The following is a 21,724-nucleotide window of genomic DNA, read 5'->3' as shown; positions in this document are numbered from 1 at the left end:
GTCTGAAAAACAAACACAATGTACAAAACGTACATACATATATGTGCGTGTGTGTGTGTATATATATATATATATATATATATATAGATATATATATATATATATACTGTATATATATACACACACACACACAGAAATACGTAAGGGATAAAAGTCCGTTAGTATAAGCCAGTGCAGTAGGTGGGGTCACACCAAATGACTGCCTCCAAAATGATGACTACAATAAATCGACACCTCACATATTACATTTGCACAAACAAACAAACAGCACAAAGCAGTATCTGTCCAGTTGCTCCCTTCCAAAATGCCTCAGTTAGCATTTTGTGCACAACACCTCAGTCAAGTGTTTGCCCTCCGCGCTCAGTTGAAATATGAGCCACAGTAAATCATTATTCCTCAGGCCACAGTCGCCAGATGAATGTACTGGAGTGTTCAACTGTGTGTTTTTCTCCTCTAATGAATTGTACAATTTAACTTGTGGAAATGCAGGTAAGAAAGCAAGTGTTTATATTTGCTGGCTTGTGTGTTTGAGATTTACATTTTTGTGGCTTTCTCTGGGTTTGTATAAGTACTGACTTTATAAACTGTATACTTGAAATAAACAAGTGTATTAATCATTTTTCTAATGTGAGGAACATTTGGACGTGACAAAGCTGGAACACACTGGATTGAACATTCTCTAAAATGTGATTTAGTTGAAAAACAGTTCATCGCGTGTACAAAAAGTTACACAAACTGGGTAAAAATGCCTTGTACTGTTTGACATTAAGAAAAACAGTATTGTAACCACTTATAGAAAAAAGCTTTACATTTGACCATATATCCAAATCTGGCTAATTATTTTTGAGAATGACAAATGATTTGAATCACACCTTGTATAAAGATTTAGTAATATAGATTTAAATCCACATTACAAAATACACTCTATTGTTAATAAGACATGATCTATGATCGATGATGAAATCCATGTTTCCCTCAGCATGCTTCACGGCACAATTATCTTGGTACTCAGCTACAGTATTGGTACACTGACTAAAGTACATCCAAGTTTCATCCATCCATCCATCCATCCATTTATCTTCTATAGTATTGTCCCTTGAGAAGATATATGGTAAGAAATATTGCTCCTGAAATGTAAGGGATGTACTCAAATTTGTCACATACTGTACAGAAGCCATCACCTCCCCCTTGACTTGAGAGGTGAACATTTGAGCTTACTTGAGAAACAATTATCAATACAATACCATCCATGTAAAGACTTTTTATACGTGGTTTAAACATACACCCAAGTGTTGCTACACTTCAAGAATAACAGTTATTAAGTTCTCTTTTGGACAGTGCAATGTAGCTAGTACATCCAGTTCTAATGGTCACCACTAAATGAATGCCCTGTGCAGACAGGAAGCTTACCTTGAGCACTGCCTCATAGTCTTTAGAGCTTTGCTCAAGGCAGACTTTGAAAACTGTTTATGTGCGTTATATTTTAAGGGCACAAGGGCCGAATCATCATAATATAGACGTAGTATATGAATTATATGAAGTATATGAATTGCAAACTTTTTTCTTTATCGTAGAATGCTTTCTCTTCATCACATTGCATTGTTATCTGAAATAATAATAACAATGTTGTAAAACACTTAAAGATCAGCAGCAATGCTTCATTTTTTTTCCCTTGTGCATGAATTTCAGGGTCACTGGCAATCCTGTGAAGTGATATGTTTAGGCCGAGTCTCTATCTTGGTTCTGTTGAAGTACCTTGAACAGTGTCATGGATGGGCAGTGGAGTGGTGCAGCTTTCTTAGATTAACATAATTATGCTGAAGAGTGTGGCTTCCTCTATCATCAAAATATTAGTCTCCATCACTGTTCACCGTCGTCAGTAGAGCACCACTAGATGAAGTGGACTGTTATTAATAAACACTTCAAATTCCGCTCCATTTGAGAGCATCTGCCGGGGGCACTTAAATCATTTTAAGTCTGAGAAATAACCAAAAAATTACGATGTATATGTGGCCACACATATACATGGGGTCGGACTTTTTCAACAAGTTTCTCAGTATGTGAATATCATAGAAAATTGCAGAAAATGGTCCAGTTTTTTAGCGGATGCGACATGATGCTGCTGAGTGTTGCTTGTACATTTTTGATGGACAAGATTAACATTATTAATTTTATTACATGTGAGCAGCATGACAGGTATAACGACTGTTATTGGTATTGTCTTGGTTTTAGGACATTGGGACCCGATAATCCATCTGAATCCTTTAGTTTTGCTTTTAGAGGGAAGACTCTTTGGGTTGACAACCCTTATATTCAAAGCCATTTTTAGGTGTTCCTCAATCAGCTCTTTGTTTTTTGCTGAGAAAGAATGGACAACAGGGTCAGATGACCACTGACTTCACCCACATGTGCATTTGCTCATGACAGGCACATACCTTTTTTTGACTGAACGTACTTTTAGAAGTAGAGATGAGCGAGTACACCACAATCTGTATCTGTATCTGTATCTGTATCTGTATCTGTTCACCCATCTAAATTATCTGTATCCATGTTTGTACTTGGAGTGGGCAGGGCATAAACCGGAAGTGGGGAAGTGCACCCCTGCTAGGGGCCATATCATATGAAAAAGGGAACCATAAAATAACCTTAATTTAGACAAAAACATACAGTATTTGACTTACTTTTTCAAGAGAACATGTCACTGGTATCACGTATCACTCGTGAAACGTACAGAGGATGAGGCGCCTTCTTTGAGGAGACTTTGGATGTGAGAGTACATTGTGTGATGGAGATTTAGCAGGACTTTCATGTATCATGCAGCGGGGCTCCAAGTGAGAGAGCAGTCGACAAACCCGGTGTCTTCCATTGCTGAGAGAGGCTAGTCATCTAGACTGATGATTTTTGGGGTTATTTGCTTTAGAATTCCAACTGTCACACACATACAAGCAAGTGTTGTCCAGCGTTTTGGCTACATGAGCTGCCGTTTGAAAGATGATCACATTGTGAGCCTCAAAAACTCACCAGACTCTGTCAAGTGGTTGTCCTTCAAATGTATTAAATTAAACCTTTTTTAACGCGGTAACTTGGCGAGATATTTTTCGTGGCATGTTTTGCAGGATGCAAAATTTACATCACTCTCACAAACGGCAGGTAAGGTCCACACGGCAGACATGTTTGTTTTGGGTTTGGCACGCCTCTGCAGTGTGAAGGAAAGTGGGAGACGCTCGCTACGGGCTGCATGCTGCAATAGAACAATCCAGAGGTGATCGGCTTTTGTGATCAGTGTTGAAAGGCATTTATAGGCATATGCTGATCACATGCTTTTTCATAGAAATAGGCCAATACTGATCGATCAATTGGAGCATGCCTAGTTTAGACACATCTTAATTTACTTAGGATAGGCTTGAAACATATGGACACATCCACAAAAGCCAACTGATGAGAGACAAAGACATTCCAGTCCTCTTGCACTAAAAAAAGCCCAGTTCAGATCTGGTCATAATGGCTCAGCTGTCCTAACCAAGGGATAGGAAGAGAATAGGGTGCCTTGTGATTTTCCCCCTTTTCACCCTCAGCCTCCCTCGCTTTTCTTCTTTTTTTGTGCCTGAATCTTTTATCTGTGTTATTCAGTCGGGACTCTTCAAAGTAACAAGTCTCCTTCTTTTTCCCGGTACTGGACTTGGAACCCAAATTAGAGACTGCTTGATTAGAGCAGAGAGGAGGGAGCCAAAGAGAGAGGGAGATGTGAGTATTGGACAGAACAAATCGCACCCCTACAAAGTGCCTTTTATCCCAAGACCGCAAGGCTCAAATACCCCCATTCCTCCCCGAGCAACCGTGGCTCTGCTTGTTTTCCTCTTATCATTTATTTAGTCACTCGTTGATGTTTTCTGCCCTACTTTGTGACGTTTAAAAGAGGAAAAAAATCTGAAAAGGTGAATGTTGAGGGTTATGGCACTGAACTGTGTGTGAAGTTCACATGTCTAAAATTAACATGTGAGTCCGGGACAGCAGACAGTCTCAGCACACCTTGACTGCGTTATCCAAAGAAGCACCTGCTGAGTTTGTCACACAGTGTTACCATGTCCAGGCTGCCTACTTGTAGCATCAATCTCTGGGCTGTCTGTCCAAAATCTGAGGTTCGATGTGAGGAGACATGTTAACTGCCAGACTCCAGCACCAGCACTGTTAAAAGCCATACAATATGCAGGAAACTGCCTCTTTTGTCAGGAGACACAGACCACAATTTTCCTCTTCTGCACCACTCGATAAAACTTTTATCTGCATTTTAAGGCTGATCCATAATTTACACCACAATGCAAGAGATTTTTACACAAACCAGTTCACAAAAAACATATGTGCTTGCTTTACCTTTAACATGGGTATAGTCTCTTTTAGCTGTAATACCCTCATTTTCGTAGTAGCAAAAAGAAAGGTTAACACAAACCAAAATGTGTGCAAGGACAAAGATCAAACTTGGCAAAGGAGGGGACAAATAGCAGTCTGGGCTTCCCACAATTCAGCTAACCATATCAACAATGGGCCCTCTGTTCGCTATTCTCTTCTCTCGAGTCTGGACAGGACACTGAATGGTAAGCACCCAGAGGATCCTTTTGCGGGTCGTCAGCACCACAGAAAAAAAAAACAAATACTGCACATTGACAGTACATCAGTGATAATTTCCAAAAGTGTCATTTGGAAATGAGCTAGATCTAGTTGTCCATCAGCCTCATCATGCCTCCATGATGGTTTTCTTTCTCCCTTTCACTTTCTAGTTGGCTATTCCAGTTGTTGCTCTTCCTACAGCTGTTATTTATTGTGGCAGTTACTGATGTGTATCGCTGATGACCTGTAAAAGCACAGTCATTGACAAAGGTTAACTAAATTGATAGCGATTGTATAAATTTTACAGATAAGCCATTCACGACAAGTCCAGTTGGGTGAATAAGAAGTCAATTCAAGCTGCACGCGGGCCCAATGAATAGATGCTTTTAGGTGTTTTTTTTGTAAGGAGCATAAATGGAGAATTGCAGCTCTCTTCCATTGCAGCAAGAAGCAGAGGAAGAGCGAGGCAAACCCAGGTTCATAGGAGCCAGCCAGTAAATTGCTCTGAATAGGTTGCAGAGGTTGACAGGCCCTATTAAGACAAACGGCTTTCCTCATCGGAGAGATAAAATAAATCAGGTGTTTAGTCAAATTAAAATAGTTTGAGTGGAGAGGGCCCCTGGGAGCTCTCGCAGAAACTCAAGACAGATGTGACCAGAGGCGAGAGGAAGACACCCAGGAAAGAATCAGCTTCTGCTGGCCTGAAGCCAGGTTTCACTGCACTGTTTTTTGGTATCACCATGGCTTTATACTTGTCCCCCTCTCTCTTTCCTTCCTCTGTCACTTTACTCCTGTGTTCTGCCCGAACAGCTTGTCACACAGGAGTGCAGTCAGAGGAGAGTGAGTTACTGTCTAGCCTCTCACTGGCAATTATGTTGGCTGTGTAAGTCAATGGTAGGATCACTTAGCATTGATTACACGGATGGAGAGACCAATGCAGCGGAGCTCATATACTCTGTGGACATGTGACCACGCAAAGAGCTGAGTGTATGCATACAAACAGTGGTTGTTTGTGGCCGGACTCCATATCCATTATGTTAGTGGGATCACCATAGAATAAAAAAATTGAGTCCTCTGCAAGTGCTACATTTTCTTTAAAACCCGCCTGAGTTTTTCATGACTTGAGCTGTCACCTTAGTTTGAAAGCTCCGTGCAGCTCTTTGTCTATCTATGCAAGCAACAATAGCTTGCCTGTATCTTCTAAAAGCTATGACCACCAGTAACAATCAAACAGGCAACTACAGGCTGTGTGGCCTTACACAGCTAAGTGAAGTCACCCTGCATGTGGTTTTCTTTGTAGTATATATTGCGTACAATACAATAGGGCAACAATGATCGCTTTGTGTAGCATGGAAACCTGTATATTCAGCAGTGTACACTTAGTCAAGGCACTCTGCAGACTTTCTTACAAATCACTCAGTTAAGGAATCTCATACACCATTTTTCTTACATCTGAAGCTCCACCTTGTTTGTTCTTTTACCTTCACATTTCAAATGCCTCCCTGTCCTGTTCCTAGGTACTCCCGAGAGCCTGGCAGAAAAGGAACACCAGCTCTCCACAATGATCAGTCAGCTGATCAGCCTAAGAGAACAGCTCCTGGCTGCCCATGACGAACAAAAGAAGCTTGCTGCCTCCCAAATGGAGAAACAGAGGCAGCAAATGGAGTTAGCTCGTCAGCAGCAGGAGCAGGTAAAGTAACTTCTCAACTGTCTATGATTTGTATTGCTGCTTTTACTCGTCTCATCTTGAAACTTGTTTCCTCATTATTACAGATCCCTTTTATTATTTAAAAAAATTTATCTGTAATAATACATTAAATGCATTGCACCCATTGAACACAATATTGATTTTTATGTCTGAACTATAAATAAAAGTTTACTTCTTACAAGGAATTGTGAATAATGATGACAAGATGTTGCATTCTATTTAGCCCGTGATATTTCAGTCATGCTCGCTCGCACTCATCTGTGCTCTGCAGCAGGAAAAACATTATTATGACTTGTACTAGGAAATGCAATGGGATGTGAGAATTAAATGTTATATAAACATAGACGTCCTCTAGATCTTATAAATTGAGTCCTATTAGAAGGAGTCTGGCATTAGATTTGCAGCACAAATCAGGCCAATGAGCCATATTGTACAAATCAGCAAATTAGCAGAGGCCATGAAGTGTGTTAATGTCTGGGAAGAAATAAGGACACAACTATCCACACGGGCGACACTTTTATTATCAGAAGCCAGCCTAATGGCTATGAGTCAATTATCAGCAAGGAGTTCACTCAGAGTTTTCTCTGTACACTCTTAGACCTTGCTGGGGTAAATGAACAGATCGACCATATACCTTCAAGTGATGCATTTGCTTAAAGTACACTAATAATACATTAACTGTATTGATTTCTTTTTCAATCCATGATGTTCATTTGCAAACTACCCTCAACTCTGCAGGTTTTGTGGACATTGTGGCACTAACGAACACATGAAATGTTTTATTATTTTTACCTTATTTCAATTTGTAGGAATAGTAATAGAGTGGGGGAGAAGAGAGCGAAAGAAAGGGAGGCCGAGGGAGCCCCACTGAGAGCTAGAATGTCATCAAGCCATCAAGATACAACGCAGTAATTAGCTGTTGACACTCGTGAGGCAGCCAGCACAAATTAATCTTGACACATTTGCAGACGGACGATATCTTACAGTGAACACTTTGTAATTATATTTTAAAATGAAAATTAAATGACACTTAAAACTAGGTTGTCATGCTCAATCAAGCGGGGATGTAGAAAAGGAGACTGAGGAGGATTACGATGCGGATGATTGTCACTCAAACATTGTGGGACCTTGGTTTGCCTGTCCTTTAAATCATTTAAGATCATTAACCACCAGTTTGACAATGTGGTTCGCAGTTCATATGTACATTTAGTATGTAATATATAAATTATATATAAGAAAATATTTAGACAGGCATTCATGTCTGGTATTTCACATTTTTTTATACATTCTTAATGTATGTCTCACCACAACACTACTGTGCCTTTACTAAACGGGGGAGCCAATTGGATTTCATTCCATCACTCATTCATACTGATTTCCCATCTCATGTTTTGTTTCCAAACAGATTGCCAGACAACAGCAGCAGCTTCTGCAGCAGCAGCACAAAATCAACCTCCTCCAGCAGCAGATCCAGGTCAGTACATGTGTTACTCTTGGCCCCTGTGACACAATGTCTACACATGGCGCTGCAGCAGAGTACAATGATTACAAGTGAAAGACGAGACAGTCCCAAAATACACAGTGCACCACAAAGTGCACCACTGCTGGGCTGAACCATTTTGAATATTTCTGTGTCATGCTACGACTTATTCACACTAATCAAATGATAATTACACGTTGGTGACTGGGAGGTCGATAGAATACGAAGGAGAATAATTAGCACATCTTAAATAACAAAAAAAAAGTAACAACAGCTAATGAGTGTTGTAGATGGAGCATTGCCTGGAGGTGGGGGACATGAAAGAGGCTGCTAAATGCCTCTGAAATAAGTCAGTCTCAGAAGGCCAGTGTGGCACACTTTGGCAGAACCTGGAAGTTCCGTACGTTTACTGCCATTACGTCACTTGCTTTAGTTTTTCCTCACAGTTATCATTTTGCTTTTGTGCTTGCCTGATTTGATAAGGGTATACACGGATGCAATGAAAGACCACCCAGGCAGGGCGTTGTTGCACAGTGAAGCCAGACTGTACTGGCTAGATGAGGGCTTGATGTGGTCAAGGTTGCAACCCTCCCTGGCTAGATGATGCTAGTGCAGATCTTCCAAGATATGTGCACGCACTTTTCATCCACCTTCTCCTCCCCCTCTCGACCATCACTTGAATTTGTTCTACACTGCTGAGGTGAGGCAGATAAATATTTTGTGGGATCTTGACTCCTTGCCAGCTTTTTTTTTTTAACAGTTATGTTAGAGATTCTCATCATTTTTGTGGACATTGTTGCATCGTCAGAGAAACAATATAAGACTTTAACTGCATGCTGTCTTAGGGCAGATTTCAACTCTTAAAATTGAAATTCTCAACACAAATACACAAAAAATTAGGGCCCTATGATTTCCTTATTAACGGAATCACGGGAGGAATTGCAGAATTGGCCAATAAAAATGGAATCTACTTTTAAACACGAAATCTCCCAGAAATTGACATAATATGAATGAAATGCAATCGTTGCAAGAAGAAGGCACGTTTGTATTTCCCCGGCGGACCACTCAATCGTGGCGAAATCGCATCACAAACACTAACCTGCCCCCTCCCGAACAAAAACAATTTGAAAGGGCAACCTGAAACACAGAAGAAAGTTGGGGAAAAAACTTTGAAACTCTTATTTTACGTAGCATGAATGGAAGCTAGCTTGGTTAGCTGAGGTTAGCAGTGCATGCTTGTGCGGCTGTGTGTGTGCAACTTAGGCTGAATGAGTTTATACGCTTTAATGCAAGCAATTGTTTTAAGCTTATTCTTGCACCTTGCTCGTCTTCACCGTCAAGAGACATCATCAACTCTTCAAAATAAGAGGAGCCACACAAATTTGGATAAAAAAAAAACCCACATATTTTTCTATGCGTTTTGGCCGCTCATCCACACGCAAACTGAGGTTTTTGTCCTTAAAACAGAGCTTTTATAAAACTCCGAGAAGATTTTGGAAAACTCGGGCTTCAGTGTATGCGTGTGGACGGCAAAGACGGAACTTTTCGCTTGTTGCGGACAGATGCAACGCAGATACCGCCACAGAGTTCCACATTAGATAAGTGTAATTTCATGTGTGCAATAGTAAACATAACTGCTGTTTTTAAGCATACTGAAATGCCTTTTTGTGTGTATAAGAGTAAACGTTTCACTACTTTTGCTTTACGCTGACGAACAAAGGCGCCATTATGGGCTTCGGAGGACGCTATAATGCTGCTATTTTGCTCTCTAAAACGGCTACGACGCTCCCGCCAACGATGGCGATTTGGGACAAGACCCGATCGGACCTGGTGGGACAACTTTCACGAGAATGTCGTTATTTTGGAAGAATGTTCGCATGGCAAGAAGATTGTGATTACGTGTGACTCAGCTGCTTCGCCCGCACATTGAAAGCTTCCCTGTTATATATGCCTGTCTTGTGCTGCCCAACTACTGTCGTGGATTGAATTAAACAAGGACAATGTGCCAGACACATCTGTTATATTTTAATAAAGAACACTACTACTGAAAAGTAATGCTACCTCGCTAGCAGTTCACATGTATCTGTGAATCGCCATGTTTGTTGTTGTGAGTCTATGGAAATGAGGTCATCGATGCTTCTGATTAGCTGAAATTGCCTTAACAGTCCAGGCTGCAGCGCCACCATTACTTTGGCATGCACATGACAACCTGTGAATGCCAATTCATGTGGACAGAAATCATTTTAAAACATGTGGATGGAGATTTTTTTTTACACCTGGGAGGGGCAAATGTTTGTTTTTGAAAATATCCGTGTTCTTGTGGACATGGCCTAAGAGTGCTGCGCACATCCCGCCTAATTGTGTAAACAAAATAAGGGTGTCATGAAAAATATCTTACAGTAATAACGCAGTTGGAATTGCATCAGTGACTGCGTCTTGCTTAACCACAAGCACGGGCATTACAGTTTGTTGATGATTTTTTTGTGTACGGAGGCTGTTAGAAAAGTTAGCCAAGTTACATCTGTTTGTAAAATACTGGGCAAAATTGGACAATGATGTGTTGCATCAATAAATGTAAAGATTTTTGCATAAATTTGATTTATTGTCACAAAAGTACATACTGGGTGCTGGTAAAATAAGTGTAAAAGGTAAAAATTTTATTATCAAAAATTAAAAACGGAATTTGGAAAAAAATAAAACGGATTTCATATGACCCTAAAAAATCTGATTTTGGATAACACCAGAGAGCACGTGGTACATGCCTGACATGCAAACTGCTAAATTTGTATGACAAGATAGCAAAGAAACAACAGATGACGAGATATTTTTTGTTAAGATGCTCCTGGGACATCAAAAATGCCCGCTAAGGGCTTTTTGCAAAAGAAAGACGTTCTTGAGAAGCTCCCGCAGCACCTTTGACTTCAACAGTGGACTATGCGTTGAAAAAAAAAATCTATATTTCAAAACATATCCAGCAAACACTCTCCAATGAAGTACCATATACACTACTGAGTGCTGGTATTAGTGATTTCCTGAAGGGTCCTTCATTTGTGTTCAGCGAGCATGTCACTTTTAGTAGCCCCTACTTTGGTCACGTATTTCAAGGCAAATAACACCTGAAAAATCCCCTTGAAGCATAGTTTTGAGAGTGAGATGAGGGTAGTAGTCCTAAATGTTCATTTCAAGCACTTGACTAGAGATACATATGACAAATTATCTTGCAAAGCCAAATTTGAGCCACTGGTCATGTCCATGAATAAAAAAAAAATGTAAAAAATTCTGATGAAGAAATTCCTATGCTCTTTGGGCTCTTTGCTCGTCACACTTAGAAGTGACAGATCATGAATGAATACAAACACATATAATGCTCTTTTAATACTACATTGTTTAAAATCTCACACCCTTAAACCACCTTTCAACATGCAGTGTGATGACAGAGCAGCAAAGGCAGGCAAGGACAAGTCAGTACTGTTTTTTTGCCATTCTGCTTTAATTAAAACTGCCCTAAAAAAAAGCCATTTTAATATATCACAGCTTTGCCTTAATTAGTCGTGTAAACAAGCTTCCAGCCTGTATGTCACAGACCTTTAGCAAAGTGATGAGTGGTGTTGAGGGATCCAGTTACTCTGCCGCTTGCTCAGAAAGCATTAAACTTTATTGAAGACCTCACTGGATACCAAAATCCTTCTGGTTTGACTTCGGGGAGGAAACTTAAAATAATTCATATTGCCGGAGGCATCGTATTGATGAGGCATCAGTGGGAATCATAAACTGTCCAAAACACAGGCACTGTAACCTGAGACTGTTGTTGACAAGCTGCATGTGTGCTTTCAAGGTTTCTTCTTTTCTCACATATGGATCGAAGAGAATCTGACGGAAGTGAGTGGTTTTTTTTAGGCTTAGTTCAAGAAGTTGCCAACAATGAAGTTTAATCAAGTCGCTGCTCTTTGTGAATAGCTACCACTCTCTTCATCCTGTCTTACTGTTCTTACAAGAGAGGCGGAGAGATTTAGTCTTTGTGTCTTGGGATTACAATGTCACTTGTTTTAAAGGTAGCAGATGTTTCGATTGCAATGTTAGGGGCTTATTGAAAATGTCAGCTCACAGCTTTGTGTGTGTTTTCCCTCAGCTTGCTTGTTTTCTTCACTCAGTCTATCCTTGTGGTTGGCACTAATTCAATCCCACCATAAGATTAGCTCTGAGTTGATTTAGTGGAGCGTTGTTGAGGACTTTATGCCACACATGTGACAAATAAACATGTGACAAATAAAATATATATTATCAGAGGACAGAACTGTTCTTCTGCAAACACTCAAAATGGAATAATGAAGGAATGAAAAGCCAAGCAATAATGACCAAACTATTGTGTTCCTTCTATTTTGCCTTGCCTCTACCTTATGCACATTTAACAGCAGCCCCCTGTGCATGGCTTTCTATTTCACAACAACACACAGTTGCATGTGCATACCCACATCCACAGAGATGACAACACAGGACACCACACACTGATACAAACATCAAGAGAATAAATAGTAGCTCAAAGGTCAGGCTGAACTTTATCTTCACAAACAGACGAGAGAAAGCAGATGAAACAGGGGAAAGCTTTTAATCAGAATTATATGAATGAAAGTGCTCTTTTTTTTGTGAAAATGGTAATAGAACAAACACTACAGGTTCAAAATGTCGCATGGCATTCTTGTGCTAACTGTGAGAAGTTTCCTCCCATAGTCAATTGATTTCATTTCACCCATCAATCTCATCACTCTATGGTTAGAAAAATAATCTACATTTCCAGTGTCCCATTTGAAATTTCTGCCCTCAGACAGAATGTGTGTTTGTGTTTGTGTGTGTGTGTGTGTGTGTGTATTCTTCATAAAAAAGCCAGTGAAGATAAAAGAAAAAAAAAAGCCATTGCACTGATGTCGTGGGCACACAACGGGTTTTAAAGTGTGGAAGTAAACAGTGGGAGACATTTGCTTTCATGATATGAAAAATCGTGGTACACTTGCAAAAGTTAGCACACAAGCACGAAATATTTTGTATTTTGAATCAGCCAATTGATGTACTGTTACTGTTTATTTCATAACAAAGGGCCTTTAGTCAGCATTGTGCTTGCTGTAATGCATTTGTTACAAGAACATGCGCTATTACCGTAATCAAGTTGAAATTCCTGCTTTATTATGTTCAAATGGAATATGCATATCATCCAATGCAAGTAAGTAATTTCATGCACATTCTCCCTAGTTGCCAATTTAAGGGAACAAAGCCTTCAAAAAACAATATTATGGTAAATATTTTAAACCAGTCACATTAGTTTAAATAAACACAGGGCTGCATGGTAATTGCACTAAGATAATAGGGATACTTTGTGTGTTCTAGGATGCTTTAGTTGTCTCCCAGGCAGAAGTGATCATCTTAGTGTGAGGGAAAAAACAAAGCTCAAAATAGACATTGTTAAAAGAGAATCCGTGATTCCCCCAATTAGCACAGTTAGATTGGAACCGTTATCATCGTAATGGGAGAATAACAGCACGGCAAAATGAGAAGATGTTGGTCTGTGTGTGTGTGTTTGTTTGTGTGTGTGAGAGAGAGCCTGTTGTTGTGTGTTGATGATGTGCTTTCTCTTGTGTGGAGAAAGCCTGCCAGTAGGATTATGTGGCGGTATTAACAGCCTAGTCAGACACACTTGGCCTTCACCCAGGGAGGCTCAGTCCAGCCCGTTCAGCCCCCATTTAAGGAGACTGTTAGCTGATGAAGATGTGCACATGCAAGAGGGAAGATAAAAGAAAACCATGACCTGACTCATTAGCCCCTGTGATTTAATATATTGACACTTGGATACAAACAATTCCCTTTAGTGGGCTCTACTGGCGGGGTGGGGATCAATTTAATTAGTTATGAAATGTGACTTACTGTCTGGAAGCAGAAGAAATGCTGATGTTATATAGTCGTGTGCAAATTGAACAATAAAGCCATCCTCACACTGTTAAGACCTAATCATGCACAAAAAAAGGTGGAGCAGAAGCAGTCTCTGCAGCGTTCACTGAGGGTTGGCAAACGAAGCGGGCTAGTTAACACTAATTGTGTGCTAAAACTCATTTTTGTTGCAGGGATACAAACAGACGGGCTGCGTCTTCCGGGAAACAAAAAGAGGTTGTACTTCACATTTCTCCTGCATGAAATGTGAAAGTCAATAAATATGCATGATAAGGTGTGGCGTTGATGAAATGCTATTGAGCTCTCTCTAAAGGCAAGAGTGTAGGTAAACAAGGCCTCATTATTGTCATGCGTTACACAATAAAAGGCATGCTTTGTTGCGTACGCGTGTATTCAGACACCTCCGGAGTTTAAACACCGATAATTAAGAGCCCCCATTTGGGAGGTGCCACATGAATGTGGGTAATGTGTGAAATCACACCTGAGGGTATACTTAAAATAAGTCACCTAAGGGGTTTGTAACACAGATCTGGAAAGGGTTCATTTAGCATACCAGCAAGTCATAACAATCACCAATTCTTACAGCGCGCATCACATCAGCATTAAGGGGTGAGTGCATTTTGAAAGAAGCAGTCCTAAATGGTGATAATGCATACTTGGCGCGCACATAGAAAGAATTAAGTGTATTAACGTTACGCCTAAGGATTACAACGAGGAACCTGTTTTCTTAGACCAGGAGTGGGCTGCCTTCAGTTGAGGGAGAACACATCCTGCAGTGTGGAGCTGATGTGGTTTTGACCTACCGATATGCATAAACTGTGTTTTTTTAACTAATGTTGTGCAAACTGTTTTGTCTTTGCCTTGGCTTTACATGCCCATCATCTTCAGCAGTGGCTACACTCACACATGGAGAAAGCTTTGCATTAATAGGATCCACTGTGTACAGGGGGCACCAGCAGCGTGAAGGGGGTGCGTGTTTTCTTAGGGCTGGGGGTGGCAAAGCAAAGCATTCAGCCCATAGCCAACGTAAGAAAGGAGCTTCTTGTTTTTGGGGTGGAGGAGAATCCAAGCATTCCCCAATGGAACGCCGTGAATGGGCTGTATTTTCTTGCAAAGTCTACCATTGAAAAGAATGGTATGAATTTTAATTTGTTGGTTTTTATCAATAAAGTATAACTGTTTGGTTTAGATCTGTTCGGTACATTTGCGCATTTCCATTGTAATGAGTCCCAAAATATTTAACCCATACAGTCCTTTTCATCACCCTTTTGTTGGAATCCTGGTCATTTCCACTTCTCCTCCCCATGTTGGTATCACTCAGCTGTAGCTGCCAATGTGAATAATCCATGTCAAATGTTCTTTAAAACCTTCCTGCACCCCGACAATGATGCATTTCCACAGAATGTGGATGTATGTGTGGGATAATGATGCAAGTCTCAGAGCCACTCGTGGGTTTGTTTGTCTGCTCGCTCTTTCTTGTCATTAGAAATGCTGTTTGAGGAGGGTCCCTATGGATTTGCCGTGTTCCGTGGAAACCTTTATTTCATGGCAAAACCTTGAAGGGATATTAATTCAAAAAATCTCATCTCCTTTGCAAATCTATAACATTTAAATTTAATTGTAAAACGGTCTGTGTTAAAAAGGATGAAATAGAGGAAACGTGTGTCAGTGTGCACACAGATGACATGCATTGTATTCAAATGCTCAAAACATTTTTTTATACAAAGTTTGCTACAGTATGTACTGTAAATTTGCTGCATCACATAATCTGAAAAAAACATGACATTAAAGCCGAGTGCAGAAATGCCATTCAGTGTACTTGAGCAAACACAAACCATCACTTTTACTCAGAATTCTGATGCAGTGAGGTGGTGTGATGGGGAGGAGTGGAAGGATTTCAAGTGGTGTGTGTGTGTGTGTGTGTGTGTGTGTTAGGCGGGTCAGTGGGTTGGTCTACCCTGCTTTCAAGCTCCCGTCGACGTAATACAGACTTATTGAAGTGGCTGTTCTCCAAGAAGGCTTGTTTTACTGTGTAAGGACTTAGCAAAACAAGAAGTCATCTATTGGTTGTTCTGTCTGGATGGCCTGACCTCACTACTCTCAAAATGCATGGATTTGCTGCACTTTATCCTGAGCAGCACTTGGCATAATACACACAGGCGCAACTGATGTGCAGCGTCACACTCAAGCCTGAGCAAAGACTATCTGCTCTGCACCCCAAATTGTTCAGTGAAAACATTCTGGGACTTGTTTACTTCTTGTTGATATATGACTTCAAATGTCATACATCTAGAAAAGGGTCAGACTCTTCTACTTCATTTAGATGCAGAGATCTGCAGCATCAAACGTTTATCTGCGCACACTATTGTTGATTGTGACTGCCATGTAAGAACTCAATGAATAATCAATTGTGATCTGCCTGGGAGGTGACTTGTAGCCAACAACTGTGCATAAAGAGATGTTGATTTTCACGTGGAGGGTCAAATTGTCACACAGGATTCAACCCTTTCTGCTGTTAAGACACCAGTACAGTGTACACCCAGTGGACTGTGTACACCGTGGTGAGTGTTAAACATATCCCGCTGTCTAGTGTCTAGTGCTGCTGCTGCAGTGAAACCAAACACTTTACGTTAAAATGGATTACAAAAAGGTGATTTCTTCTCAATCACAGTGTTTGCGGTGCAACTCACTGGAAATCGAGGGGAGGGACGAAGTGTGATCTCTCAGTTCTTCACGCAACAGCTGAGTAATGTTACAGAAAATCCCTCCCACAGAATATGTGAAAAAGAAAGTGAGAGCTGGAGATATGACAGCTAATTACCTGTGGATGAATGTATTAAAATTATGATTTTTTTTTGGTCATTGCCATCTTTTTTTGTCATTTATATCAATTTACATATCTACATCTCGACGGCAAGCCCCTCAGAAGAGTCACCTCTTTGTCTTGTAATGGTTCAGCTTTCTCAAAGTCTACTCAAAGCAAATTAATTCAGATAATATCCAACAGAAGCATCAGTGTGAGAGGTGTGCTTTTGGGTGTCAAGTAGCAATTAATCAGGATATTAGACACAGAAAGTCCTTTCAAGCTAATAACCATGAAACATGGGGGTTAAAGAGGCAGGAGATTTTTTTTACAGCTTCTTTATCTTGTTAACACTCAATGATTCTGACAGTAAAAGCAACAACTCCTCTCCTAGTTCTATTCACTTTGCAGTCTATACAGAAGCCAGTGTGGATCAGTGCTTGGATGTTGAAGGGGTGAGGGAATGGAGGGATCCTAAGGCCCCCTGGGTGCTTTGAAAAAGCTTCATCAGAGAGTCAGGAACATGGGTGCTGACAGGAGGCCCAGGCCGGTGTTGTACGTCTCCATTTGCTCTCAGCATCTGGGAGATGTATGTACGCATGGCTGTTGTGGCTCACTACTGCGAAACAGGAGATTTATTTATTCACAATATACAAGGTGTCCCGACATTTTTTACATAATTTCAGATACAAATATCGGTGTAACTGCATGTCTGAGGCAAATTACATTAAATTGGCTTCATGTTGAAAAATAAAAGATTTACTCATCTAAATTCCAACAACATATTGAAACGGATAGAGATTTTATAACCAATTTCACAAGGTTTCGCAAATGTTTAATATGTGCACATCCTGGGACACCACACACGCAAGTCAGATTCAAATTCCTCAGTTCGATACCATTTCCTAAAGATTCTCGATTCCAATGCTTTTAAGAGGCGGGGTCATAAGTGTTTGCATGGTTTAAATGAGGGCGCTAACCAGAATGATTTTTGGATGAAATGTCTGAACTTCTCTGTAATTAAATCATAGGAACTTTTTTTAAATGAACTTCACTATGAATTTCTCACAGGGCTACTGTCAATATATATATCAAACTATTCAAATAAATATAAATGTTATGGCATTTCTTTCTACACGAGTACTGTACACTTTCACAAAAGATGTTTACTTTTAATAAGCTCAGTGGGCATCAAAACTAGGAATCAAAATTTAAAAATGAGACCGAGACACGATGTCCAACCCTAAGTTCGGCTCCTGCCAAATATGTCGTAGCATGTCTTGCATAACATCCTCCAGGACCTCAGTGATTCTCTCAAACCTCCTCTAGGTTAATAGGTAGAGGGGCGCAATTGACCAGTCATTACACATTTTACACATTGTGTTAGAATTTGAGATCATTTGAGCAAAAATTGGCTGCTATTAGACTATGAAATTATGCATTTTTTTTGGGACACCCTGTAATTAAGTACTTTATCTACGTATATCGTGACTTTTGCATGTTTATTTTCCAGATCTGCTTTGTTTAGCATTAAGAACTGCAAAACAAAACACAAATAAATAAAACCTGGAAAATTGTGAATGGAGTGATTTAAACGGCAATAAATTGTCTTGGAAAGCAACCTGATTAACAACTACACAAGGTTTCAATATGGTCCTTGTTCTGTTTCCCTGCCTTACAACTACAAGTGGGTTCTATTAATCAAACACTCAGAAGCATCTCCCACAAAGGCAAGCAGCTTGTGTGCTGGTCTGCTACAGACTTCATCAGGTCATCTGAATTGATGATATATGTTGAGAGAAGGCGGAGCTCCCCAGGAAACCTCTGCTGGAGCGCACTCTGGCAGAGACGGGGGCCTCCGCCAAGTCTGTGTGACTGATCACTACAGATGCTCCTCTTCAAGTATTCAGAGTCAGATCCTTAGCGCTGGGTCTTGAGGGACAAACAATAGCACCTGTTCCTCAAAGATTGCCCACTCATGGTTCTTTAATGAAGCTTGGGGGCAGATGGTGTGAAATTATATTATCCAGTTTTTAGCAGTGCTAAGACAAAGAAGAGACGCCAGCACGATAATGCCGTTGTATTGACATGGAAAAAGGAACGACACCGTCCAAGTTCACATCTGCTCCGCTTCATTGTGCGGCTCCTCCAAATCATCTTGGCGACACATTTCATTGGCACATCTACTGTACCTCTCTACATCCACTCACTCACAACTTCTTTTCACGTTCCCTACTTAGAAAAACACTCTGCATTATGCTAGAATCTACACTGCAATGTGCAAGCAGTTAATTGACAGGCCCAGTATGCTCCACTATTTGTTCCCACCTTGATGCTCCTCAGAATTTGATTTGCCTGGCTCTGACATTAGTTGCTGTTTATTAAACTTTAATGCTTGAAGCTCATTACTGCAAATCACGCCCATTCAAACCCCATGCATTTATTTTTCCACCAGTACACATTAATGCTCTCAGTTTTGGCTGGGTAAATCCCGTATATTTTGCACTATATTTTAAAAATGATTAAAAGTAATAAAAGCTGATATCCTGAAATAAATTATATTTAATGTTGCAAGGGGGAAATGTGTTGGGTTTTCTTCATTAACGGTTCTACCCTCTCAGTTAGGCGGTATCTTTTTATATCATCAACTGTTTTAATTTCACCAACCATTAATTTTAGATACAAGGGGGTAAAAAACTAGGGCTATCAAATTATTAAAATTTTTAATTAGACTAATCACGGTTTTCAAATTAATTAATCATGATTAACTCAGGGACTCCTGAAGAAGGTGACTGGTACCAGCAGGCCAAGTGGCACTCAGCTTCGGCGCTGGTCGAAGCAAAAACTCAGGTATGGGAGGAGTTCAGTGAGGCCATGGAGCATGACTTTTGGTCGGCCACGATGAGGTTCTGGCAAACCGTCCGACGCCTCAGAAAGGGGAAGCACTGGATGTTGAGGGACTGTTTTGGCTGACACCTCTCTTCAACATTGCATGGAAGTCAGGCACCGTATCTCTGGATTGGCAGACCGGGGTGGTGGTCCCCCTTTTCAAGAAGGGTGACTGGAGGGTTTGTTCCAACTATAGGCTAAGTCTATACCGAGGGGGTGCTGTAGAGAAGGATACGACCGTCGTACCTCGGCTACAGGAGGTGCAATGTGGTTTTGTCCCGGTCGTGGAACACTGGAGCAGCTCTACACCCTTGCAAGGATACTGGACGGGGATTTTGCCTAACCGGTCTAAATGTGCTTTGTGGACTTGGAAAAGGCATTTGACCATGTCCCTGGAAGTGTCCTGTGGGGGGTCCTGTGGAGGTAAGGGATTAATGGCGTGCCACTACGTGTCATTCGGTCCTTGTACAACCGGAGCAGGAGCCTGGTTGTACCAAGGCTGCACTTTGTCACCGATTCTGTTCATAATTTTCATGGACATAATCTCTAGGCGCAGCCAAGGTGTGGAGGGAGTACAGTTCTGGGGCCTTAGGATTTCCTCTCTGCTATTTGCCGACGATGTGGTCCTAATGGCCTCATTGGGCTGTGACCTTTAGCGTTTACTGGGGAGGTTTGCAGTTGAGTGTGAAGCTTCGGGGATGAGACTCAGTATCCGAGGCCATGGTTCTCAGTCGGAAAAGGGTGGATTGCACTCTCCGGGTTGGGAATGAAATCCTTCCCGAGGTGGACAAGTTCAAGTATCTCGGGGTCTTGTTCACAAGTGAGGGAAGGGTGGAGTGTGAGGTCGACAGGCGGATCGGCACAGCGTCTACAGTAATGCTGCTGTTGTACCGGACCATTGTGGTGAAGAGAGAGCTGAGCTGGAAGGCAAAGCTCTCAATTTACCAGTCGATCTATGTTCCCACCCTCACCTATGGTCATGAGCTTGTGGTCGTTACTGAAAGAACGAGATCGCGGATATAAGCGGTTGAAATTAGTTTCCTTTGTAGGGTGGCTGGACTCACTCTAAGACATAGAGTGAGGAGCTGGATCATCCGGGATAGGCTCAGAGTAGAGCTGCTGCACCTTCACATCGACAGGAGCCAGTTGAGGTGGCTCGGGCATCTAGTCCGGATGCCTCCCAGACGCCTCCCTGGTGAGGTGTTCCGGGCATGTCCAGTCGGGAGAAGGCCCCGAGGCAGACCTAGGAAACGCTGGAGGGCTTATGTTTTACAGCTGGCCTGGGAACATGGGGACCGGGAAGTCTGGACTTCCTTACTGAGACTGTTACCGCCACGACCCAGACCCTGATAAGCGGAAGAAAATGGATGGATGGATGGATGGATGGATGATTGAAATGTCTGAAATATGCCCATTTTTACTGTATTTTATTGAAAGCAAGATAAATGATAGAGCAGGATTATATATATATTTGTATGTATCAACGGTGCCAAATTACCTGAAAATTTAAATCAAGTTAAGAGATGGCACACATATCGGAAAATCTATTTACCTAACACTAGTTTCTTTAACTATAATATATATAATATTTTAATCAGACTTTAACTGTGTTATTATGAGCAAGGAGGAGTTGCGTTCAAAGACACCACGTAATCTAAGATGAATTCACATGTTTTGAGTGAATTTTCTGGGATTTCCTAGCAAACGTAAATGCAGCAAATTGTACTTCCGCATTAAGAGTTATAAGGTGAGTGATCAGAATATCCATGTATTGTTTTTCTTTGCATTTCTGTTCATTTAGACCACACATACACACGTTTTGATGTTCGGAGTGTCCGTGAATGCATCTCGCGGTCTGTCTCGGAATTACACTGTTGTTGATGTGTTCATGTCAGAATAAAGTTGTAAAAGAGCGTCAGACTCTGTGTGACTCTGTGGGGAGCTACACTGTGCCGCCGTTTGTCATCATAACTGAGCCGTGACTTACCATGATGCATATGCGTTAATTACGCTAAAAACTTTAACGTCATGACATAAATTATTTACCGCCGTTAATGTGCTATTTTTGACAGCCCTAAAAAAATTAAGAATGAGTAAAGTATTTGACAATAAATATTGTTATTAAGGGTTGTTTTCAAATTAATTGCTTCAAACGCATGGAGTACCATGTTCTCATTTGGAGGGATATGAATACACAAGGTGTACTTTCAGGAGCAGAGCCCATCTGGTTTTAGTGTCCACACAGCCAGACAGAGAAAAACTGTTCTCCAGTGTCCCTCAACCTGTCACTTGCCTCGTGTTA

The 21,724-nt window shown here is 41.0% G+C and overlaps 1 protein-coding gene across 2 annotated transcripts in view; it reads left to right on the top strand.

The window, feature by feature from the left end:
• sox6 (SRY-box transcription factor 6) overlaps window positions 1-21,724 on the top strand; it is a 127,733-nt gene that overhangs the window by 64,251 nt on the left and 41,758 nt on the right. For both annotated transcript variants that reach the window (XM_054771279.1, XM_054771280.1), the window contains exons 7-8: window positions 6,123-6,295; window positions 7,719-7,787. In XM_054771279.1, the coding sequence (XP_054627254.1) occupies window positions 6,123-6,295; window positions 7,719-7,787 (242 nt within the window). The remainder of the gene's footprint in view (window positions 1-6,122; window positions 6,296-7,718; window positions 7,788-21,724) is intronic.

Source organism: Dunckerocampus dactyliophorus, chromosome 3, assembly GCF_027744805.1.
Source record: "Dunckerocampus dactyliophorus isolate RoL2022-P2 chromosome 3, RoL_Ddac_1.1, whole genome shotgun sequence".
NCBI classification, from domain to species: Eukaryota; Metazoa; Chordata; class Actinopteri; order Syngnathiformes; family Syngnathidae; genus Dunckerocampus; species Dunckerocampus dactyliophorus.
Note: the sequence above shows the minus strand (reverse complement) of the source record. Positions and strands in the feature narration are given on the sequence as shown.